General features: G+C 45.1%; 1 protein-coding gene across 6 annotated transcripts in view; it reads right to left on the bottom strand.

Annotated features, from left to right (window-relative positions):
- wdfy3 (WD repeat and FYVE domain containing 3) overlaps positions 1-25,202 on the bottom strand; it is a 118,304-nt gene that overhangs the window by 47,415 nt on the left and 45,687 nt on the right. For 5 of the 6 annotated variants that reach the window (XM_061730681.1, XM_061730678.1, XM_061730680.1 and 2 more), the window contains 10 exons: positions 24,230-24,709; positions 21,955-22,065; positions 18,451-18,644; positions 15,635-15,906; positions 14,021-14,218; positions 11,378-11,461; positions 8,826-9,018; positions 8,159-8,373; positions 5,687-5,799; positions 2,239-2,476 (listed from right to left, as the gene is read on the bottom strand). In XM_061730681.1, the coding sequence (XP_061586665.1) occupies positions 2,239-2,476; positions 5,687-5,799; positions 8,159-8,373; positions 8,826-9,018; positions 11,378-11,461; positions 14,021-14,218; positions 15,635-15,906; positions 18,451-18,644; positions 21,955-22,065; positions 24,230-24,709 (2,098 nt within the window). The remainder of the gene's footprint in view (positions 1-2,238; positions 2,477-5,686; positions 5,800-8,158; positions 8,374-8,825; positions 9,019-11,377; positions 11,462-14,020; positions 14,219-15,634; positions 15,907-18,450; positions 18,645-21,954; positions 22,066-24,229; positions 24,710-25,202) is intronic. The other variant, XM_061730682.1, reaches the window with a different exon arrangement.

The following is a 25,202-nucleotide window of genomic DNA, read 5'->3' as shown; positions in this document are numbered from 1 at the left end:
TGTGTGTGTGTGTGTGTGTGTGTGTGTGTGTGTGTGTGTGTGTGTGTGTGTGTGTGTGTGTGTGTTTATGCTGCTCAGAAAGTGGGCCACTGCCTCGTTGCCGCTGTGCCGCTGCTTTGCCGTGTTTTCAGGAGAAACTCCATGTTCTATTTCGAGCTGGTTGCTGCGACGAGTCGTTCGGGGAAACCGCGACGCTCAGAAATGGTGGATGAGATCACATGACTAGCTTTGAGTTCATTTAAAATGTTGACGTTTCCCTTCCGTGCAATTTTATCCGTAGTAATCCTCAAAAACAAGTCGCTGGGACCGTGCAGACCGAATCTTTACGTGCTGTTGTGACAACGCTTCTTGAAAGCGTCGAAAAATCATTTTTTCTGAATGTACACTGATTTTACACGATTTTACACAAAATTCTGAAAATTACGCTAAATTCTGCACAGTTTCAGGTAAAAGGTCAAACTTGAACAGAAAACAGAGAAAAAAATGAATGCATCAAATTACCTGATTATGGCAAAAAATACAGTTTTCTATTCATAAACTGGCAGCGAAGCGTCTCACGGAACAAACCTGTCGTAATAGCCACCAACAGTCGGATAATCTAACACGTGGGGATTCATTGTGCATTTCTACAGAAGTGTGGCGGCCATTTCTCAAGGTCACCTCCCCGCCATCGTTTACGCCTACTCCAACTTTGGCTGTGCCATTAACACGCATGATTCGGCGGGTAAGTCTGTCTGCAGCAGCACAAAGAGCAGCAGAAAGGGCGGCGCGCAACATAAAAGGCGGAAAATAAGCCCATTTGTATGCAGAGCTCCGCTCCCGGAGGTGAGCGGCGGTCTCCTGCTGAAACGGTTGGAGACTCAGCAGTCAGATGATCCGTCTCGCTGCTGGGAGACGTGAGACGTCACCGGTGAAGAAAACCGGCCTGCAGAGATTCATCGAGGATTTAGAGATGGATGAACCCGCTCAGACACGCTAGTCAAGTTTAAACTGGTCAAAAAGTGAAGTTTAGATATCGATACCTTCAAAATGACAGAGATGAAATCACAGATGGTGACGCAGAGTCAGAGACGAAGCAGCAGCAGGTTTTAATACGCTGACTCGTGTCACCATCAGAGCCTGAAGTCACTGAACACTGCAAAGCAGCTGTCCCTTCAAAAACAACTTCAGATGAGCTCAGAGGACAGAACAAATGGCTTTTCCACTGGTACCTGCTCAGCCCGGCTCGCCTCCACTCGGTTTGGAGCTTTTCCACTAGGGGTCTAACCGACCGAGTAGTTACAAAAAAGTAGGTTCTAAGCAGCTGAGTCGGGCTGTATCTGACGTCATCACACTACAGGACACCGACTGGTCGGGGAGTTGGGAATCAGACTTCTGAGTCAGGATGTGACATCAGCGAAACAGCGACTATGACGGTTTTATTCGACTAGCAATGGCAGCAGAAGTCTGTTTGGTGATCCAACTCTGAGGTGCAGATGTTCATAAACCTGGTGGCTGAGGAGAGAATTAAAAAGGGATCTAGACGGGCGATAAGGAACGACCAGATCTACCAGGATCTCTGTCATTTCAAAGCTGCTCGCGGCCACCAACGGACTTTTCAGCAGCACCGAGACAGACTAAAAAAAAAACTAAAAAGCGTTGCCACTTGAAGTGTGGTTACCTAGTGGCAGCCTAGTGGTTACAGAAGTGGACTGGAGTCTGGAGAACACAGGTTCAAGCCCCCAGATTGCAACCAAGGTGACTACCCTGGACCCCTGAGCAAGGCCCTCAAGGCCAAGCGCTCCCTGGGCGCCGTCTAAATGGCAGCCCACTGCCCTCCAGTCTAATTAGAGATGGGTTAAATGCAGAGACCTGTCAATTTCCCCGAGGGAACCTCCCAAAGGGATTAATAAAGTCGTCTGAATCTGAATTCGAACACAAGTCACAGACCCAGCAGCACATCTACCATCTACTCCAGGTTCTACATCTTTAGTGTTGTTGTCTTCTTCGTTTAGATCACACAATCAAATACGTCACAGCAGCTTCACTCCAACCTCCTACTTCTGCTCCAGGTGCTGAACCGATATACGTCCTCAACATCCTGACCAGTCAGAGGTGTTTTGGTGTTCAATATTAGATGTGGGGCTGTAATGTTCGAGCTGCTCAAGTTTGTTTTTTTGAATCAACAAAGATAGAAGATGATCAAAGATGGTATTACGTGACCAAGATACACGTGGAGTTAAAGATCGCTTCACTGACCCGAAACCCTCCAGCGAGGTGTCGAACTCCACGAAAGCAGGAGTATCGGCGGATCCGTGCAGGCGGATGTCATGGGGCGTCGTCATGGACACCAGGCACTTGACTCGGGTGAGGGGCACGGTGCTGCCCTCGGCGGAGCGCACCAGGCTGCGGCTGATTCGGTACTGGCCGTTGTCCTCGGCCGGCGTGGTGAAGACGCTGTCTGGGCCGAAGCCTTCGGTGGACATGGTCATGCTGTCTGTGGGGTCAGAGAGAAGAAGTCAGACGCAGCAGGAGCAACAAGAGGGACGAGGTGACAACCATATTAACTACAAAGAAAGTAACTGAATCCTGTCTGTTCGTGTAAGACAGACGCCATGACGGTGAGGTACGGGCTCTGCAGGGTCGTACCACTAGGGATGGGCGGTACGGACTAAAAAATGTATCATGATTATTTCTGGCATTTATCCCGATAACGATAAAAATTACGATAAAAAAAATACCAATACAAAAAGTGTCATCAACGGGAATCTTTATTTCTTTCTTTCAGGATCATTTCTTTCTTTCTTTCTTTCTTTCTTTCTTTCTTTCTTTCTTTCTTTCTTTCTTTCTTTCTTTCTTTCTTTCTTTCTTTCTTTCTTTCTTTCTTTCTTTCTTTCTTTCTTTCTTTCTTTCTTTCTTTCTTTCTGGCTCATATATTTATTTATTTATTTCAGGCTCATTTTTTTCTTTCTTTCTTTCTTTCTTTCTTTCTTTCTTTCTTTCTTTCTTTCTTTCTTTCTTTCTTTCTTTCTTTCTTTCTTTCTTTCTTTCTTTCTTTCTTTCTTTCTTTCTTTCTTTCTTTCTTTCTTTCTTTCTTTCTTTCTTTCTTTCTTTCTTTCTTTCTTTCTTTCTTTCTTTCTTTCTTTCTTTCTTTCTTTCTTTCTTTCCTTCAGGCTCATTTCTTTCTTTATTTATTTCAGGCTCATTTCTTTCTTTCTTTCTTTCTTTCTTTCTTTCTTTCTTTCTTTCAGGCTCATTTCTTTCTTTCTCTTTCTTTCTTCCTTTCTTTCTCTCTTTCAGGCTCATTTCTTTCTTTCTTTCTTTCAGGCTCATTTCTTTCTTTCTTTCTTTCAGGCTCATCTCTTTCTTTCTTTCCTTCAGGCTCATCTCTTTCTTTCTTTCCTTCAGGCTCATTTCTTTCTTTCATCGTCTTTTTTTCTCATTTCCTCAATTTATCGTTTTTATCGTGAGATGACAAATTCTTACCGTGGGGAATTTTTATGACGGTTTATCGTGAACGGTAAAATATCGCCCATTCCTACGTACCACCACTCCTTACTCTCGTCTATCCCATCACTCCCAACACACCAAACCCTCCCAACACCAACTCACATCACTACAAACCTCCCAACACTTTAATCATTCCCATCACTCCAAACCTCTAAAGCTCCCAGGTCTCCTTGCGCTGTTTTAAATTGAGGATAGTTCCTAATGACACTGGTTGTACATGTAGTTGTATTACTACAGAATGAACCGAGACACGTCTCAGGTGAATGATGGAGGAGAATCTATCATTTTTTTTATATTTTTGTTTTGGGAACACCATTAATGTTGACCAAACCCATAACTATATTTGCAAACTTGTGAGGACCCTCCACCGTGCTTCCCTGTCACCTGCAGACACTATGTTTTCATGCGCAGTCGAGCCACTTGGGCTCGTTGCTACGTTGAAGACCTGATGAAGACTTGTGTCCAGGCCTCTCTGGACTGTCGGCGGGTCCAAGTGGGTCCCGCTGGTTTCTACTAGTTCTGAGCTGACGGCACCGCTGGATGTCTTCTGATTTTCTTGTGCAATCATCATCATCTGCTGCGTCCTCGGCAGCCCTCAATGCTCGTTTCTTTGTGCTGCTCCAAAAGTGACACCACTACTGTCTGCTTTGACAGGGAGAGACCTCGCTGATGCCGCTCAGCTTCCCCGTGTGATGTTTGTAGTCTCGTCGTGGTGTCACCGTGGTAGCAGAGTCCGGCGGTTTCCTCTTCAGCTCTTTCAGCCCAGTTAATGTTTCAGACTGCTGCTCGGTACAACTGCTGAGTCATGGAGATGACCACCGTCCTACAAAATCCCTGACTTTGTGCAGGTTCATCCGGAAGAAAATACATTTCTTCTGTTTGCTCCCTTTGCTTTTTGTAATTAAGAGCATTTCTTCATGCGTTTTACTCACATCAGCGGGCAGAATCAAACTGGACATTTACCATCCCCGAGGGACCGGACCAACCTCCCAACACCAAGGTTCCACATTTTAAAACAGAGGATTCCCTTTTGTTAAGCGTAAGCAGATGTGACGGAAACAAATTAGATGCAGGGAACAACAACAGCTCGCATCAGCGGTGGATGCTCGCAGCAATAATTAGTAGGGAGACACAACAGGCAATTACGACCTGCTGAGGAGCCCAGAAAATTACAAACATTAGCAGCTGTTAATAGAAAACACTCCATCGAGGAGTTTAAACAAGACGATCACATACAGACGTCCTTAGTGGATTAAGAAGAACTGTGGGTTTCGATCATGCTGACAGTTCCCAGCGTTTAGGAAGTCTGGTCTTCACGACTGAGACGACTAAAACCCGGAGCTCGTCCACTGACTTTAAAGCCGTTTTTTAAATGTTTTTAAACAAGATTTGTTTGTCAGGACCTACAGAAGCTACAAACCTCTCTGGACCATCTCTGCCAGTCTTCGCCGCAGGATTTGTCTCAGTGAACTTAGAGGGAATGGAAATGAAGTAAACGTGACAATGGACAGGCGGCTTCGTTAAACGGTTGGGAAAGACTCCAAAAAACGAGATTAAAATTTCACAACGGCCCCGGAGGACTGGCATGGCAACAGCTCTGATTCTGAGCAAATGGAAAGGTTCTGCTACGACTGATGTAAACTTTAGATGTTTTTATAAAGAAAACAAAAAAAGATCAATTAAAAATGAACTTGATTAATGACTAAAACCAATTAACTGAATCTCAAGTGAAAAAGTGGTGGGTTTTGGAAAACTTAAAAACAACATTTACCTCAGATCTCAGATGAGGTGTTCTGATCGGCTTAATCGATTATTACTGTCCAGTTAAGAAGAAAAACAATCACCACACTTATGTGGGTGAGCTCTGTTTATAACACGATCGATACGGAGATCAGAGGAAAGTTCGGGAAGCGGGCGGCCTTCTCCAGTGGAGATCAATCATGAAAATGAAAGCCTGGATCAGGAAATGTTGTTAGATGCTCATTAACGAGATCCAGGGATCAGCGAGAGGAAGACTGGGTATAACCAACACGATCAATATATCTGAGCTGCGTTTATAACCACTGTGTGATGTTGAGGTCTCCATGAACATGTGCCGACTGTAGATGGTGGGAAACAGCACAGATCCTCACAAACCACCTCAGGAGATGTCGGGGGGCGTGTTTAGGAGCGGGGCGGGCTGGTCGAGAACCCTTACTTCTCATGTCTGCGTCGTAGCCCAGAGAGCTCGGTTTGTGGACGCGGTACTGCTTCAGGAGCTTCTTGTCCCAGGCGCCGCAGTTCAGAGGGTTTCCGAGGCGCAGGAATTCCCTGGAGGACACAAAATGATCAGTCTTAAAAACAGAAAGGACAAACAAAAGCCCCGCAGCCGCTACCCGCAGCCGCTACCCGCAGCCGCTACCCGCAGCCGCTACCTGCAGCCGCTACCTGCAGCCGCCACCTGCAGCCGCAGCGGCTTCACCTGAACCCCATTTATTACCCCGATTCCTCTTTCTGTGAAATTAATCTAAGTTAGTCAGCTTTAATATGTTTCTCATACGTAGCCATGAATTGAGAGAAGCATCGACAAACAGAGGTGGACAGAGTACTCGACCCCAGTACTTGAGTAAGAGTACAAATACTACTGGTCAAAATTTGCTCCGTTACAAGTAAAAGTAGCTCAGTCAAAATATTACTCGAGTAAGAGTAGAAAAGTACTTGCTTTTAAAGGTACTTAAGTATCCAAAAGTAAATGCTTTTAAATTTACTTTAAGTAAAAGTAAGAGTAAGAGTAAATTTCTTATTTTCCACATCAGTAAATTACTATATTTTTTCTAAATTAATTCAAGGATCTTTTAACTCTTGTTTCTGAGAATTAACTCTTTGAAACCAGCTGCACTGATGTGCTGCTTTTAGAACCACAATGTTATATAAAACCTGAAGAAGAAAAAAGAGCAGACCTGAAAGTAACGAGTACTTTTCAGCCTTCCTAGAAATTTACTCGAGTAAAAGTAAAAATATTTGTCTTGGAAATGTATTCAAGTAAGAGTAATAAGTACCAAAGAGATCTAATACTCAAGTAAAGTACAAATCCTCTGGATATGTACTTAAGTACAGTACTCAAGTAAATTTACTCCGTTACTGTCCACCACTGTCGACAAACCTCCCGCTGGGATGCTGTCAGTGACGACAGAGCAGCAAATCTCCTCAAGAGGAAGAAACAAACCAAAAACGATGGATAACGATGCTGAAAGTGAGAGAGGTCTCGGAGAGGTCGCTCTAGCGTGACGTCCTCGTTCTCTTCTGACGGACGTCCGGTGGCGGAGGAGACCAGTTGACGGGGTGCTGGGAGATTCAGGACTGGAGCTTCTCCACAGGCCCGGCTTTTCACTGCCGTGTTTATCTACTTTTTTTTTTGATTTCCTGATGTTTTCTTTTCAGAAGTGACGGACGAACCCTCGATCAGGGTCCTGAGACCATGAGACTGGGGAAATTTAGATTGCTTTAAAAGCCGGCAGAGGGGAACTATTCAGCTATCTACCGGCGTTTGAGCAGGAAAACCCCACCAGGAAAACTGCGACTTAGATTGTGTCGCAGGACTGCAGTTCCCAGGAGGAATGAACGCTGCTAAAAAAACATTTAAGGAGCAAAACGTGAAAAAGCACGAGTTTATCAAATCTTCGACCGTCGTTCTCACTCGGAAAAGGGTGGACCGTCCCCTCCAGTTACTGGACCGGGTTCTGGACCGGGTTCTGGACCGGGTTTAAGTGTCATGGGGTCTCTTCGGGGATGTGTGCAGCGTCTGCAGCGTCTTCACGGGCCTGTTTGGGTGAAGGAAGACTGGAGCCAGAAGGAAACGATCTCCGTTTACCCGCCGGTCACGTTCCCGCTCTCGCCGTCAGTGTCAGACTGTGTTTCCTCCGACAGCGGGCCGGACTCTCTCTTAAAGGTAGTGAGACGTCTGGAACCCCCTTGAGAGGACCGAGAGCAGGAGGACGGGTAGACGGAGGTCTCACTGCCCGACAGTCAGTGGATGGATGGAAACTCAGAATGAGCCAATATTCTTATATGAAATAGTAAAATATCGGTCTTTTAGGGTCTTACTCTGAATAAAATCTGGGTTTATGACCCATTCAAATCATTTTATCATCCGTTTTATTTACAGCTTTGAGTCGAGGCAGAAAAAATGCAAAGCGTCTCCCTGGCGGTTTGTGTCAGCTGCCAGAGCGCAGCGTAACTACGGCGTCGGCCTGACGGACGTGAGCTGCTGACAGCTGCCAGAGACGACCTGTGTGTACGTGTGTGTGTGTGTGTGTGTGTGTGTGTGTGTGGGGGGGGGGGGCAGCACAAAGGTGAGCCAGTCAGACAAACCCTGAGAGGGGAAATCTGGACGTGATGAAAGGCAGACGGAGCATTTACATACGAAAACAAGCTACCGTGTTCATGTCAAATAACTAACCGCCTTCTCCGACGCCAGGCACGCACGTCTCTTAACGAGTCAAGCAAGAAGCGAGGATCATTTAACCTGCCAGAGTCGACCGAACCCTGCATATCAATTCAATTTATCGGTTGGAAAAACACAGGCATGTTTTTTTTTTTTTTTTTTTACTTGTCTGAGTTTGGACCTTTTATTTTGCAGACGGAGAGTTAAAGATTAAGCTGCATCCTGAGCACCATGAGCCGGGTTTACCTGAGGGCCATGGGCTGCAGGGCCTGCGAGGCCAGCCTCTCGAACATCCTCTGCAGCGGCGGGTGGAGCGGGTGGTCTTCGTCCGCCAGGGCCTGACCGCAGCGCAGCAGCAGCCGCTGGTGCAGGAAGGCTTCACACAGAACCTGCTGGTTCCTGTCGCTGTTCACCAGGAGCTGCAGGATGTTGGCCACGGCCAGCTGGAGATCCAGAGCGTGCTGCACGGGGAGGCACAGACAAACTTACCAGCTGAGGGAGATCGCCCCGTATCTTTAACATGCTTCACTTAGCAGATGGTGCAAAAACAGGTTTTCTATAATATGATCTTTAGAGGCTTAAACCCGGTACCGCTTGTTAAGAAACTGAAACTAAATAGCACCAGTTTTGAAAGAAATCTCTCCCTTTTTTTTTTAAACAACACAATAAAGACTATAGTTAATGTAATAAATATGACACTCTAGGAAAAAGGATGTTAGTTAAATAAAGAATCAAGTTAACTGAATAATACAAAATAAAAATGAATAAATAAGCTTCTTCCAATGAACCGAAACCACCTATGAAATAAATTACCCATCATGCAACAGTGTCACATCTTCTCAACCTGTCAGACCTACACTAACCCCGTGACCCACTCCCACAGGAAGCACGGGTCCTGGTAGCGGTTCCTCACCTCGGGCTGGCTGTCGGAGGACACGGAGGGAAGCAGGTCCAGCATGGCCAGGACGGCTCCCGGGTGGATGACCACCATGTCGGATGAAGACGAGGAGGAGGAGGAGGGTAGGGAGGCGTTGGCCAGTTGCAGCTTGAGGTCCGTGAGGGCTTTGACTGGGGCGGGGGGGCCCGACGTACCGTAGTAGCCTTGTCTGCCAGGACAAAAAGAGAGCGGTGAAGGACTTGACGTGAGCGAAGGTTCAAACATCTGCTGCTTCTCTTCTCCAGGTCGAGTTTACTCCTCACAGGTAAAAGGTTCTGCTTCGCTCCCAACGGCATGAAGACGTAAACAGTTACAGAGACACGGTTTAATGCTTCAACTGTTGTAAATATGAGTCATCACGTCATTCAGAGCCCATCTCTGCAGAAGAAGCGGTGTGCAGGGAAGATGAGCAACTAAACACGGCACGCTGCTGCAAAGCTGATTACAGGGCAGCACATCCCGGCCTCGGGGGAGATGATGGAGGGGGGGAACATGACTCAGCATAAAGAGCTGGAGCAGCTGGAAACCAACTGGCACATGGTCACAATATCTGGTGGACACTTGAGAGGCGTTCAGTTCTTTACAGAAAAATCACATGACTAAATAAATCAGTTGTTTCCCAGAGTTCACTTCTCTTTCATGGCGCTTGGAGGAGAAAATACAGCGTCAGGCAGGTAACGTGCACGTTATACCGCCACACGGAGCAGCACTTTTCAGAAACAGTCAATCTAAAAACGTCTCCTTATGAATGGACCATAAAACCAAGTCAACTAAACAAGGCTGTTAAAGGACATTACAACAAGTTCAGGTCCATCATGAGACGGCTTTTGTTACGAGACCAAAACAACGTGACTGAAAGCAGCTTTTGAGTTTTAACAGAAAATGTTAATTCATTAGTCTTATTATTATTATGAGTCATCATTCCGGAGGAAACGGGGACAAGGAGCCCGTCTCCGTTAGGGTCATTTGCCTCATGAATATTCACCCCGGGGCCGATCGGAGTGGGCGGGGTCACCTTGAAGGCCGTTACTGCTCACTAACGCAGAGCACATTAAAAAAAGAAAAAGAAAAGGATAAAAGGAGGGAAGGACTGGGGGTTAGTTTCTGAGTGGTGGGGACATGTAAACGCTCGTCATTTATAGAAGTAAAAGAAACGTTCATAAGAGGAGATAAAAACTAGTGGGTCAGTTTTGCTACATTGACAAGAAGAAGCAAGAAAAAGTATGTAAACCCTTGAACAAGCTGGTTTTATGTTTAAAATTTGCCATAAAATGTAATCTGATCTTGATCCAAGTCACAAAAACACAATTACAACTGAACACACCCAATAGATTTTTACCGTACTGCAGGTGAGGGAATCCAAAGACTAGTTTCTTTAATAAAAAGTTAACTTAGGTTTGGAGCTACTTCCTACTCAAACTGACACCTTATGGGGGTGGAATTTGTGTGTCCAAGTGATCCTACAGCCCCCTGGTTGGGACTCCAGAGATACCGGGTCCGTTAGTCGGGCCTGGTAGCTGGGACTTCCCCCATGAATAAAAACCATGCTTCATCCTCTCATGAGACCACCACCCGCGGTGTTGAGGAGGTTTGGGTATCTCATTAGGATGCTTCCAGGACGTCTCTCTGGGGACATTTCTCAGGCAACCAATAAAGAAGCTGATCGCTCAAACACATCGTTCATCATAGCGACTTGTTGATGAAGATCAAATTACACTTTACAGCAAATTTAACTTCGGTTCATTCCAAGTGGTTCACATACTTTCAGTTTATAGGAGACATTCACGGGAGTAGTCGTTTTTCACAGGACCATTTAATAATTGTCCAATTTTGGGCAGGGACATTCACATAGAGCACTTTACCCCCCCCCCCCCCCCCATCTCATTTATGACAGTTTTACTACTAAAGAAGCAGCTTTAAACCCAATGAGATGACAACGGTGAGGAAGATGATGGAGAGAAAATAGGATGAGGAGGAAGGTGGAGAGGAAAGGATGAGGGTGAGGAAGAGGGAGAGGAAAGGATGAGGAAGATGGAGAGGAAAGGATGAGAGTGAGGAAGATGGAGAGGAAAGGATGAGAGTGAGGAAGATGGAGAGGAAAGGATGAGAGTGAGGAAGATGGAGAGGAAAGGATGAGGGTGAGGAAGATGGAGAGGAAAGGATGAGGGTGAGGAGGAAGATGGAGAAGAAAAGATGAGGGTGAGGAAGCTGATGGAGAGAAAAGGATGAGTGAGGAAGATGAAGAGGAAAGGATGAGAGTGAGGAAGATGATGGGGAAAAAAGGATGAGGGTGAGGAAGATGGAGAGGAAAGGATGAGAGTGAGAAGCTGATGGAGAGGAAAGGATGATTGTGAGGAAGATGGAGAGGAAAGGATGAGAGTGAGGAAGATCATGGGGAAAAAAGGATGAGGGTGAGGAAGATGATGAAGACAAAAAGATGAGGGTGAGGAGAAAGATGGAGAGAAAATGATGAGAGTAAGGATGATGGAGAGGAGAGGATGAGGAAGATGGCAGAGCGCTGTAGCTACCTCTTCCTGGCGAGCGCCGGCGTCCCCCAGGGGGAGGGCAGCGAGGTCTCGTGAGTCAGGCAGGGAGGGAGGTGCTCTGCACGACTGCACGCCAACACACACAACCAGGAGTGTGTGTGTGTGTGTGTGTGTGTGTGTGTGTGTGTGGACATTCACACGCAGCCGTGCAGATGTGCCCCACCGAGGATGACGAGCCCGACAGCACCAGATGTTAAAGGAAGAGAAGAGAAAAGAAGGACAAGATAGTTGTTAGTGGGAAGCTGACAGAGGAAACTGGATGCGAACTCGCCACCAGCCGGACCTTCACACGCTCAGAATGATGGAAGAGAAGAAACAGGAGCTGAATTTAAGAGGAAAGAGAGACGTCATCATCTCAGTCCGAGAACATATCGATCAAGCTGAGTACCGCTTACAAGAACCCGCCTTCAGACTAGAGGACACTTCACACGAGTTTTCAGCCTCGTGAGTCTCGGATGAACTCAACGGGACTGAAGACGGAGATAAACACAGCCGCGGAACCAGCTTCACGTTCTCAGGACTGATCTGAGCCTAAAACATCAGAATATGTGAAGGTTCCTGCGGTGGAATCAGAGCTTCTTGCTCTTCTGCTGCTGCAGCTCACGTGAGAGGATTTTCTACGTAGACTGGTTGGTTTCTTTCACCTCTTTCTCTCTTTCTTTTTCGGATCATCCTCAGTACTGAGATCAGCTCGTCTGGCAGCAACAACCATCACTTTAGTGATCGTTTTCCCCAACTCTCACCGGGTTTTTAAATAGTAAATCAAGTTCCTGAGGGAACAGAGCGGGGTAACTGACGGCGTTCCGCAGGGTTCACTGCCGGGGTCGATTCTTTTCCCCTTCTATCTGCTTCCATTGGGTAAAATTATTAGACTTTCCACTGCCATGATACTCAACTATACCTGTCCATGAAACCAGGTGAAACTAACCCGTTGCTGAGACTACAAGCATGTCTTAAAGACATAAAGACCTGGTTGACTCAAAACTGCCTCTAGCTAAATTCAGGTAAAACTAGTTTAGCGCTTTAGGGACTTATGGCGCTTTTCCACTAGTACCTACTCGGCCCGGCTTGGCTCCACTCAGTTTGGTTCTTTCTCACTAGGGGACTAACGTGCCGAGTAGATACTTTTCTGTATCTATTCTGCCGAGGTTCTAAGTGGCTGGGTCGGCTGTATCTGACGTCATCACACTACAGGCCACCGATTGGTCGGGGGGCTGGAGTCAGACGTCTGAGTCAGGATGTGACATCAGAAAAAGAGCGAGCTCTGACGGCTTCTAGTTCATTTTATTCGACCAGCAACGGCAGCGCAGAAGTCTGTTTCATGATCCAACTCTGAGGTGCAGATGTTCATAAACCTGGTGGCTGAGGAGAGAATTAAAAAGGGATCTAGACGGGCGATAAGGAACGACCAGATCTACCAGGAGCTCTGTCACTACATAGCTGCTCGCGGCTCCAGCTGACTTTTCAGCAGCACCAAGACAAACTAAAAAAATGAAAACGCATCGCTGCTTGAAGCTTCTCTCACTCTGATTTTTTAACTTGATATCGAACACAAGTCACAGACCCAGCAGCACATTTATCATATCCTCCAGGTTCTACATCTTTAGTGTTGTTGTCTTCTTCCTTTAGATCACACAATCAAATACGTCACAGCAGCTTCACTCCAACCCTCCTACTTCTGCTCCAGGTGTGAATTGTTATGGAAAAAAAACCAGGCTGAGTCGTCGAGCCGAGATGAGTAGAGCCGAGTAAGTACTAGAGGAAAAGTGCCAATAGTGTCCAGCTAAGCGGTAACCCTAAATGGTATCACCTTGCCCACATGATAAACTGACAGCCTTTTTTTCATCTTTGTAATATTGCTAAAATCAGGAACTTCCCGTCTCAGACTGACGCATGAAAAAACTGGTCCGTGCACTGGTTACTTCATGACCAGACTGCTGAAACTCTTTAATATTGGGTCGTCCTAAACATTCTCTAAAAGAAAACTCCAATGCCAAGGTTCTGACCAGAAATTGTGGTTCCTAGAGGTTCTAACAGTAGAACGGGAGGTAGGACCTTCAGTTCTCGGGTTCCTCTCTGGAACCAGCTGCCAGTTTGTGTTCAGGAAGCAGAAACCCTCTCGACCTTTAAGATGAAGCTCATATTTCTTGTTCTTTCCTCTTTCCTGTCCTCTCAACCTTCGTCCTTCCTGAGTCTGGTTCTGCCCGACGTTCCCTTCTGTTAAAGGGGAATATTTTTCTTTTCCACAGTCGCCCGGTGCTTGCTCAGGAAGGGGGATCGCATCGAGGAAACGTTTCGATGCAATTTGTTGGTTCCCTTACAAAGCAATAATCATTATTGGTATTTTATTGGCTTTGTATTAACTGGACTCATTTGGGAGGAGTTGGACTGTACTGTTGGGGTGCCTTGAGATGACATTTGTCATAATTTGGTGCTGAAGAAGAACTGAGATACTCCAAACTCTCATCAAACCTTTGGACAGAAATATCTTTTGGTCACATCACACAAAGCTTAAAACATTTAACTGCAGCTTCGCTCCACGCTAGACACACACGTGAAACTAAACAGAATTTCAGTCTTTCCAGCCCCGAGGTTGCGAGTAAAGACCCCCTGAGGTTCGCTCACCTGTCATAGGAGTCTGTGGCCATCTTGTACAGGTAAATGAAGAGCTTGCTGCAGTGCTTGAGAGTGGGGCAGACGCTGTCTCCCGCGCAGCCTCCGGGGGCAGCCTCGTCCTCCAGCAGCCTCTGGAAAGGCTGAGCGTTGGAGGGGAACACCCCCGTGGGACTCAGCTTCTTCGTGTCTGAGAAACAACCCAGCAGCCTGGAGGGTGGAAGGCAAAGTGCTCAGAACGAGGAACGGTGGGGTCGTTGCTCACCGTAGGAGCGCAGCCCGGGGGCATTAGAAGGGGGAAATAATGCTTAATAAACTTGGAGCGCTTTGTACGAGGTGGGAGTTGTTTTATTACTACAAATGGCAAAAAACACTTTATCTAATCTAACCTCAGCTTCACTTTGGACATTCAGCTCTTGGAGCCTGGTTTTAGAGGGAGGAGTCAGCCGCTCACCCCTTCCTCTGTGGAGAGTGAATCCTTGAATAAGTAAATAAACAAATCAGTGCTGCTGCTCTGATAAAGACAAGGAGTCTGATTCTACTCTGATCTGGGTCTGTGATGTCTACAAATCGTAACAGGCTTTTACCTCGGCGTCCCCGAACCAAGCGGGAAAGTTGGGTTACGTCAAAGTTTGGATTTCACAGTCACACCAAACATCAAGTATTTATATTTTATAGTATGTACACTCTAAAGGAGCAGTAAAGGATGACTGAAATTATTCAAGAAAGGAATGACTGACAGCTGTGCATTTTGTAGCTGGGAGAGACTTGAGCCCCTTGTCGCCCTGAACACGATGAAGCAGAAAATTAAGAGGAATTCCTGGATTATTTGCTGTGTAAGAGCAGTTTTTCAACAGTTGTTGAAAAGTCGTTAATCTTCATCTGAGTTTTCTACATCGACTAATAACTTGATCCGAGTGCATCAGGTAACAGGTGCATGTTTGGTGCAGGAAAACTTTAATCGCCGCGATTTTCATCGAGATCACGCGGACTCCGGGATCCTCGCGTCTAATCAGTTTGAAGGACATGACGAGCAGGATTAACAACATTTGGAGAAGATCTTAAAATATTAAAAACACGACAGCAATCAGAACTAGAGCTGGTAAATTCACACAACTGTGGGATTATAAACTTTACAAACCTTAAATTAAGGCGAAGTCACACACTCGTCGAGGTAAGTGTGTGACTTTCAGATTTGATGAGTTTCTACGTCGCGTCTAGTTTTATCTCCTCAAATTAAGTGCACGGTGGGATTTCCAAGCAGGGAACCGGCCGGTAGGACTAGATCTTATTTTATGATTTAAAAAAAACAAAACAAACATGGACATTGAAGCAATATTTTCTGCATTTTATTTAAAAAGATTGGAGCAGAATAGCTTTATGAGAAGAACCAAGAACTTGTTCAGTGATCATGGGTTTTATTTCTGATGTTGCTGATCTCTCCAATGGCTTCATTCCTTTGGAAAACCACATCTTTATTGTTTAATTTCAATCTGTTGTGGTGTATAAAGGGATTATTAATAAGGAAAAAAAAAATCAACATTATTCATATCCTTTGGGCCCAGACGGTATCCCATTAAAGACACGCACCCACAGGGTAACCCGGACAAACCCGGTACGCCTCACCTCACAGCGTCCGCCAGCTTTTCGTACTGGATCTCTGTTCTGAAGAAGTGCGAGTTGGCTGGCTCGTAGCGCATGGCGGCCGTGAGCGTGGAGAAAACTGTGTGCAGGAGCTCGAAGACCTGGTTCTGGTTGACCCGCTCCCACCCGTGCTGCGGCGGCTGGCACAGCGAGCGCTCCATGGCCACCAGGAGGGAGGTGATGTAGACGAAGCCGCCCACCTTCCGAAACACCGTCCGAGTGCGGTGACTCTCCCGCAGCACTGCCAGCAGAGCCTGAAGAAACGAAACCAATGCTCTTGAGAGGTTCTGAAAACATGGATGTAAAACATTCCTACCTATGTATTTGAAATGTTCTCCTATTCTCTCTCTTTTCATGTGATTCGTTTCTCGTCTCCCACCCAGTTGCAGCGGGGTTCATCAACTGGTTTCACGCTCGTTCTTCTTCTTTTGTGACATTTTTCACGAACCCCTCTCCAGGTTTCTTTGCTTCAGTGCTCCGACTGCATTTCTATCTACAAGCAACATTAAACTGAAATGTCGCCCTGGAACCAGGGCACGAGTCTGGGGGCGTAAAAACAGCCCGAGGAGGTCGGGGTTTTTAATTTGCAGCAGGAAAAAAAAAGTTCAGCTGAGATCGGTGACAGGTGAAGTTTGTGATTGAAGGAGGAGTGTAGAGCAACAAGACAGGCAGAGGACGACGTTCAACATGCCTGGAGGGTTTTTAAGACGAAATACTAGAAATAATGGTTATAATCAGCATGTGTACAAAATATGTTACACAGATATAAACATGCTAATATAAATTTGAAACTAAATGAAAGGTTGCAGAGTCTTGCTTCCTGGAACATTTTCCACACAATATAGCTGATGTGTGGTGCTTCTTTATTTATTATTGTTATTATTATTATTTTTTTTACTTTATTTTTTTTTTCATTCAAACAGTCAGAAATGCTACTGATTAAAATATATATGCAGTGATTTATAAGCTGATTAACGATAAAATGTGCTGCAAACAGTTTAAGTCAATTAGGTCACATGATGTGGATGCGATTTTATTAAATTTAGCAAGACTACATCTATACTCTTCAACCCATTTTTGCTTCTGGTCCTGTCCCACCGGGCGTTACTTCAAAGTATCATGGCAAGGAAATGCCTATTCCTTTCATTGGCTTTCTACAGGGGTGCCCCAGGGCTCAGTACTTGGGCCCCTTCTCTCTGTCGTTGGATAAAAGTGTCTCCTAAATGCAAAGTAATGTCATTTTTAAATGGATTGTCCGATCAAAATTCTTTCAACAACTTTAAATCTGGACGGTCTGTAGATGAAATTGGCAAATTGATTAGACAGCCTCAGAGTAGTTTATTTCAAGTTTCAGGGTGGTGAGAATGGTTCTATACGGCATTTTCCAAGGAATCAAAGAAAACAAGAACTTTTATGCTTGTCTACAAGGTTATCGAGATGTGATGAAAAATTGTCTTATTATGGTAAGTTGGTTTCAAACTGTGTACATTATAAATACAGTCATGAAATCGTAAGTTTCAAACAGTTAATCAGCACTCCACGGCTGAAAAACTTCAGCCTCTTTACTTCCTGCGTATGACTGAATTCTACATATTAGTGTACGAAATTTGCAATTATTAGTTATTGACATACGTGTGTGGTTGCACCTCCTAGAGAGTTTCTCTCCAAGGGAACTCATTCATGTCTATGAACATCTTAATTACAGTTATCCTGCAAGTGAATCAGCAGTAGGTTTAACTTAAAAATGGAAGTAAAAAACAAAAAAAACAAGACAACTGTTAATCGCAATTATTTGTATGACAAATAACATTTTTGAAAAGTGGCAGGTTGATTTGGTCTCCTGTGTAAAACAACTCCTTGTAATTTTATCCAGACAGTAAAACATGATCAGAATGTCAAAGTTGTATGAAATCCAGCAGAACATGATGATCAGTGATGTGTTCCACTGAGCCAGCTGCTTCCTGCTGCATTTAAATGACAACTGACTCGGCATAAAGTTTACTCAAACCGCTCACAGGATGCTGAAGTTATCCTTTTCCTGCGCTACATGCTGAGAAATATCCACCTAGGCTGCAGCTTCGCGCGGATAAATTTATTCTCCGGGTGTTAACTTTACAAGCCATGTGGAGGCCTTGAAGATTAAACGCGGCGTATCCGAGTTCGCTCCAGGAAACACTGAGCTCACGATCCATCTGTGTTCCTGCGGTCTCTTCATTTCAACAATACACACATCCTGATAAAGAACGAGGGATAAATTATTTTAATCAAACCCTATTGGATATGAGTTATTTTCATCTCTTTTATGGGGATAATTAAAACCAGAGAAAAAAAAGCTGACAAGTTAATCCGGCTGAAGCCTTCAGACGGCACGAGATTACTGGATCTCAGGAGGGAATTTGAAAATGCAATTATGCATGAGAAAATGTGTGTGTGTGTGTGTGTGTGTGTGTGTGTGTGTGTGTGTGTGTGTGTGTGTGTGTGTGTGTGTGTGTGTGTGCTTTTATGTGGATGTAACTCTCCAAGACCCTGGTTTGAAGCAATTACCGTGAGCAGGGCTTCAAATGCATATTGATTTTTGAAATCACAGACTCTCATTTCCTGAACGTTCTCACTGAAACAGGTCATACAGTGCTGCTTCTTATTCGTTTACTAAAGCAGAGAGAAAGTAAAACTTGAGTGGGATTATAAAATCAGAGAGACGGTAAACACACCAGATAACATTTGCAAAGCCCAAATTCTTTCAGTTAAACTAAACAAATACTGATTTGTGAGAGGAAGTTGTGGAAGATCTCGGTTACCCTCAATATGTCCGTCTTCAGCTGCAGTTCACTGGACGGAGCCGAGTGCATGAGGCCCAGCAGCGTTCCCATGTCGTCGTCCCCGCTTGGCGACAGGACCAGCTGCTGGATGATGAGAAGGGCGTGCTCGCGACACTGACGGTACTTCACGATGTTGTGGACGCAGCGAGCGCCACCGAACTCTCTGAACAGAGCTGATAAAAAAAAAAAAAAAAAAAACAGGAAAACAAGAAGAGAAGAGTCAAAAACAAGGGTCTGTTACCGCTGATCTTACACGGTAGGACGCTACAATTAAACCGTAGTGAATCAAAAACTAAAACTTTTGGGACAACAAACTTAAATGAAACACTTTACATGACGCCATCATCAGGGCTCCATGTTGTATTTGTATGGAGTACTATTATTATTTTCTTTCACATTTTGTTTGTCCAAAAAAACGTCAGGTGGTGGGCGTTGACGGTCTTGGCCCTCCTGGTGTTGGTCGTGTTTCCTGTTCTTCCTTTCTTCTTCTCCTCTCCTCTGCTGGCATTTGGTCGGTGGCAGGAGTGGCGGCGCTGCTGCGGCTGGGTTGCACTGGTGGTCTGTGGGTTCACTTGCTGTTGGCGGCGTCAGTGCCATGGACCGAGGTGTGGCCGCCTGGGTTGGACCGGGACGGGCCTCCCTGGTGGAGGCCCCTGTGGGGGCGTCGGCCCCGGGGCTGCAGGGCCCGGGGCCCCCATCCAAGACAGCCAGGGAGGATGGTGCCGTTGTTGGTGATAATAACTACCCTTGTTATTGTTTGTAGTATTACTACTACTTATAATACCAGCAATAAGGACACTAGTATTGTTAAGATTGTTATTATTGGTCTTATGGTTGTTGTTTATGTCTTCTGTCACCATTGTTATAATTATTATGTATGTATGTACGTACATGTATCTGTACAATACAATACAATACAATACCATCCATCCATCCATCCATCCATCCATCCATCCATCCATCTAAATAATGAAAGCTAATTTTTACAAACGTGAATCACTGATTTTGGAATTCTGTTCCAAATTTCCTACCGACTGGCTGATAAGATGCACTATATTTAGGTTTTCATCCACATCTTAAGAGTTAATGAAAGAGTCTCAGGCCATTCACCTGATTTTTACACATCAACAAGCCGCCGTGATAAAAGTTGCCATGATAATAAGATTTGTGGGTGTGGCCTTAAGTTATTCTTTGGCCTGAATCTTCATATCTAAAAATCTAAAACTCAAACTTTGGGATTTACAACTCCTTCTTTGGAAACACACCAAATGTGCATGAAGTTTCAACTCATGAACTTGACATAAAAATCTGGAAATTGGTGTATTTATACAAGGGTTCGGTTATTTGCGGTCCCTTAAGAGCCGATGGTCTTAAACCTTTCAACCGTTGGCTGTTATTACCGTAAATCAGCTCGGATCTCATCGATCGCTGCTCGCGTCTATATCTGGATCATGTTACTATACGCAGTCGGTTTTAGTTCTTAAAGAGAAAAAAGGAATCAGACAAAATGAGAATCGATCAGACTTGCAGCCGCTGCATTTCAGCTGCTGAGGTTTGTAGCATGATTCACCACATTTGTAAATGTCACATTGATGAGAAGTTTTCCTGGAAACAAACTAAAATATTAGAGGCTGTTTAAAATTATAGGATTATTTATACAATCTTATCTTAATTTTTTTTCCTTTCCTCCCCGCTGCAGTGGTACGTCCTTGACTTCCTGCATCGTTTCAGGCTTCTCTCGGGCCGCCTGCCGGCACCCACCTCAGAGTTTAAAATGTAAATGTGATCAGCGATGTGCTGCAAATATCACACACATCACGTGTGTCGTCACGGAGGTGGGACGAGACCAGCGAGCTGCTGGTCGGTTATGTTTGTGACTCAACGCATTTCTACAGCTGACGCACACGTACACGCCCACACACAGACAAACACACACAGAAGGTCTGAGAGAGACGAGCTGGTGGATTTACCCAAAAACCATTCCAGTTGGAAGTTGGAAGGAAGGAAAGTTACAGTTCCTCCACTGACCACTGGAGGCGGCTTCAGCAGGGAGTCACTCTCTTACATAAGTATATTTAGGGGCGGCGTCTTCTGATTGGCAGGCAGCACAGTCAACACTTTTGCTGCTTCTAATGTGTGAATGAAGACCTAACAGAGTCACAGTCATTCATACAATAAAGATAACATGTTTTTTGTGATGTTAATCACAAAAAATGGCCTGCTCTAACAGTGCACCAGCTAAACCAAAAACACATCATCTGAAACCAGAGGTCCCGTTGCGAGACTTCACCGGCAGCTCTCCTACAGCGACGGATCCCTTCAGGACTCTTCCCTTCAGGACTCTGCTGGGACCTGCTGTCAATCACCCTGGTACGGGTCCAGGTCTACTCCGGCAGGAGGCCCACATGAGGGTGTTTGGACAGATTTAATCAGAACTAATGTAAAACAATATTAATTAGGATTATAGGTTAGCATAAAGCCTGGATTATGGTTCTGCGCTACACCAACACAGAGCACACGCCGCTGCCGTGAATCCTTCGAACTTCTCCGTCACTCCATTTCGCCGCGGTGCAGTACCCCCCGTGACCGCTAGGGGGGGTGCGTTCTTTTCCTGAATGGTTTATCCGACTTTTCCGGTCACAGTGAATCAAAGAGATAAGGACAACTATTGTGCAAAAAACTAAAAAAACTAAAAAAAAGAAGAAAAGAGCGCTGAAAGTTCATGACTGCTTCACGAACCGGAACCGGAAATGCGTTGCTACCAAGCAAACCAATCACAGCCCTCTCGGTCTGCGACCTCTTGACGTGTAGTTACAATTTTTGGGAGGTGCGCGTCAGGCACGGCATGGCGTGCGCCGTGGGGTGCTCATTGTGGCGCAACCCGCGGCGCACGCTCGGCGTCGATTTAACGCAGAACCATAATCCAGCTTTAAGCCGAGTCATTCAAGCTAAAATGGCTAAATATAGCTGAATTAAGGCGTGTTCCAGTCGGACTCTCGAGTCTGTTAATTCGCCTCATATGCAACATGATGCACTGAACTACAAGGGAAAAGGGGGTTCAAACGCACTCCTGCTGATGATGTCACAGAGGGGGTTCTTCTTATACAGTCTGTGGTATTTTAGAGCTGAACTGAAACCCCACAAAGAGTTTTTTGGCCTTTGCAGCATGATCCTTCAAGGACAAGCCTGATGCAAATAAAAAGTCTAATTGTAAAACACAGCTGGGAGACATAATCTCTGTCCTTCACCCGTTCTGACTCAGCACAGCATCACACAGAGCATTAAACAAGTCACCTGCTAGCGCAGGATGGCTTTACAGAAGACGTTATTTGTGTTTGCAGTCAACGATTTACAACCCAGTGAAGCTTGGCCTCAAACATTTTTAAGACATTCAGGGAGCAGTCCATCTTTTTTTCTTTTTTTTTTAACAGCTTTTACAGCATACTGTGTGCGTGTTTGTTGCATACATGAGCATTTGTTTACCTGCATTCGTGTTGGTGGTGTTGGAGCCCTGCAGGAGCACCGTCAGCGTCTCCATCACCAACCAGGCCAACTGCTTCTGCTCCTCCGCCACCGTGTTGTTTTTGCAGTCAGCTAAATTTAGGGAGACGACAAACAGAGAAAGGAGGTGAGAAAATAATTACATGATCAGAGGCACACAGTGTCGGGGAATCAACATTAATATGAGCGGTTTTACTGTAAAGGGAGGGTAGGTGATTTCTGGATGAAATCAAGTCTGCTGATATTTGAAATAAAGGGCTGTTAATGTATGGAAAAAAATGAATGCTTGGACACTATCAGCATGATCAGATCAGCTTGCCAACAAGCATAGCGGGCAAAGGCCTGGGGTCCCGAGCCAAAAGGGGGCTCCCGAGGGCCGACCAACTTTGAATCACAACAGAGCAGTGACAATGATGAGACCTTGCAATGACAGTGGTCGGCCGGCAGAGAACTCCCTAAAGGGGCCCCGCCTCTACCTCTCGCTGCGTCTTACATAAACAAACCTGATGAGAGCGGGTCTATCAAAATGAAGATAAGATATCCATCTGGCAGTAAAAAAAACTAAAGAAAAAAAAGGAGGAGGGAAAAAAGCATCAAGAAAGTGGTGAGTAAATAATACAGAAGCTAATTTAGCTCAGAGCAGCTCAGTCTATCCTGCTAATGTTGAGCATCACAGTGAAGAGCTTATGTGTGTACCGTTTACTCAGCTAGCGGGGTGAAAATAAAATAACTATCTCAGACAAAACTATTTCTTCAGCTATCAAATCAAAGCTGTGTCCAGTTAAACTTACGGTAACTGTCAAGCTAAGAATGCTAAATTATAGGATTCATTGGCAAGAAAATTAGAAAATGTGCTACTAAGGTGCACGGATTTAAATAATCATGCGTTGGGGTCTAAATGTTCGTTATTAAAAAAAAAAAGCTTCTTTCAGTTTACGTCAGTGTCAGATTATCTACTACTATATAAGGTCGATTAATTAGTTGGAAGGACGCCCTGTGAATTTTATTCCCATGGCCCCAAGAGACTTTTCTTATAAACCAAAAATAAACCCAAATTTACAAAACATTTAATCATTTAACCCCTTAAAGGCCTGTTTTAGTATAAAAAATATTTCAATACTTATAACCCCCCCCCAAAAAAAGCAATTATTTTCCATATAATAAATGGTAGAGAGATTATTCTTAGGTTGTGATAAGAGGCTTGCATATGTAAACAATTAGCAACAAAATTTGATTGCATTACTATTGTTTACATAGTACCTGATAGGCCTCATTGACTTCCATTCAAACCACTTATTTTTAAAATCTCACTGCTATTATGATATAAAACCATGCATTCTCTAATGTCAGCATTTCATTCGTTCCTTCATTTTAAACCATTTTTCATCATAAACCAATGCATTAAATTCTTGTATTTTTGCATACTGCTATCAATACTCTCAAAGGTGGCCATCTCAGGATCAGTGAATTCTTTGATCTGTTCCTACATTACCGGTTGTTCCTTTAAAGTGTCATGATAAGAGTGCCACATGGCTTGATACTTGGGCCCCTTGTATTTGACACATACACCACCTTTCTGGGCCAGATTATTAATTCCCACAGCTTTTCATATCCCTGCTATGCAGATGATACACGACAACTCTACCTGTAATTTCCACCAAACCAGCCCCCCACAATCTCTGCACATATCTCAGTTTGCCTCTCTGGCCTATCTATGTAGATGAAGGATCCCCACCTCCAACTTAACCCGTCTAAGACTAAAGTGCTGGTTATCACCCATCATTCGTTCAGCCTTGATATTAACATAAACATCCTCTCTACTACTGGGCGTCATGTTTGATGAGCAGTTACCATTCTCTGAACCATGTCGCTTTGGTGTCCCGGGCGGGCCTCTGTGCTCTCTACAACATTCACAAAATAAGATAAGATAATATCCAACTCAACTCCTGGTGCAGGCCATGTTTATATCCCGTCTTGATTACTGCAATGCCCTCCTAGCTGGCCTTCCAGCCTGTGCGATCAAACCACAAGAAAAGGCCTAGAATGCGGTGTTGCATCTGGTCTTTAATCAACCCAGATGTGCAAGTCCGTTATAAGTCGCTTTGGATAAAAGCGTTCGCTAAATGTAATGTAATAATTTAATGTAATGTAAGCACTGATCAGACCTGTTTAATAGTTTAGCAAAAGCATGCCCGGTGACTGTGCACTCAGCTCATTTTCAGCCAACTCAACACAAAACAACACAGAAGCGCCTCACCTTGGTCGTTACTGTGTGGTTGCTGTTGTGATGCCGGGTCTTTGAGCAAGGCAGCGTATTTGTGCAGCAGGTTGACCAGCACCTCCAACAGGCCGACCTCCCGCAGCACGTCGCTGAACACTGGGTCGTGCCTGGACAGCTTCAGCAGCGTCCGCACGGCGGTGCTGCTGCAGGCATGAGAGGTGCTGGATTTGAGCAGGACGCTGACGCTGAAGAGCTCCTTACAGGGCACGTAGTTGAGGCTGAAGACGACGAACTCCAGCAGCTCAAAGTACTTGACTTGGGCCTCGGGCAGTTTGGCCACACGATCCGCGAACTGCGACAGGGTGTGCTGCGACTCCAGGATGAAATAGTTGGCCGGCTCCGCCGCGTAGATGTTCCCGATGGCGTCCAGCAGCATGCAGGCCAAACGACTCGTTTTGGCTCGCAGGAAGGCATTCTGGAGAACTGCGAAGGCCTGAATGTTACGCACCGTGTGACCTGGAGGAAAAGACAAGGATGAGTGGTGTGTCTACAACAAAAAAAAGATGTAACTTGACAGAACCATGTATGGCTCAAACCCTCCCGATGTTACATAACCTGCCAAGAAAGTAAATGAAACCCCGAAAGAACAAGAACACAGAGAAAATTCAATAAAGAAACTTAATCTGATGTAAAACTGCCAACCAGTAACATTCCTCTCATGCCAGTTGCCATTTTCAGTTTCTCATTATCTTTAAGGTCTGCCAAAACTGAGCTTTGTCGGATTCCGATTTTCTCCTTTTCTAAATGTAACTGACCACAAACCCTGCTTTGATCATCTACTATCTGACTCTGGGCAGCACATTTGTTTCCAGAACGTCTTGATTCAATACACCCGGTACCAGACGCTGTAAAGCAGCTCCAGAACAGAACCAAGCCTCCTGCATGTTTCACAGCAGATTCTGCCTCGTCAAAAAAGCTCCACTTTTGTCTCATCTGTCCAAAAGAGCTT

This window comes from Cololabis saira, chromosome 9 (assembly GCF_033807715.1).
Source record: "Cololabis saira isolate AMF1-May2022 chromosome 9, fColSai1.1, whole genome shotgun sequence".
Lineage (NCBI taxonomy): Eukaryota > Metazoa > Chordata > Actinopteri > Beloniformes > Belonidae > Cololabis > Cololabis saira.
This window is presented reverse-complemented; position numbering and strand designations above follow the sequence as displayed.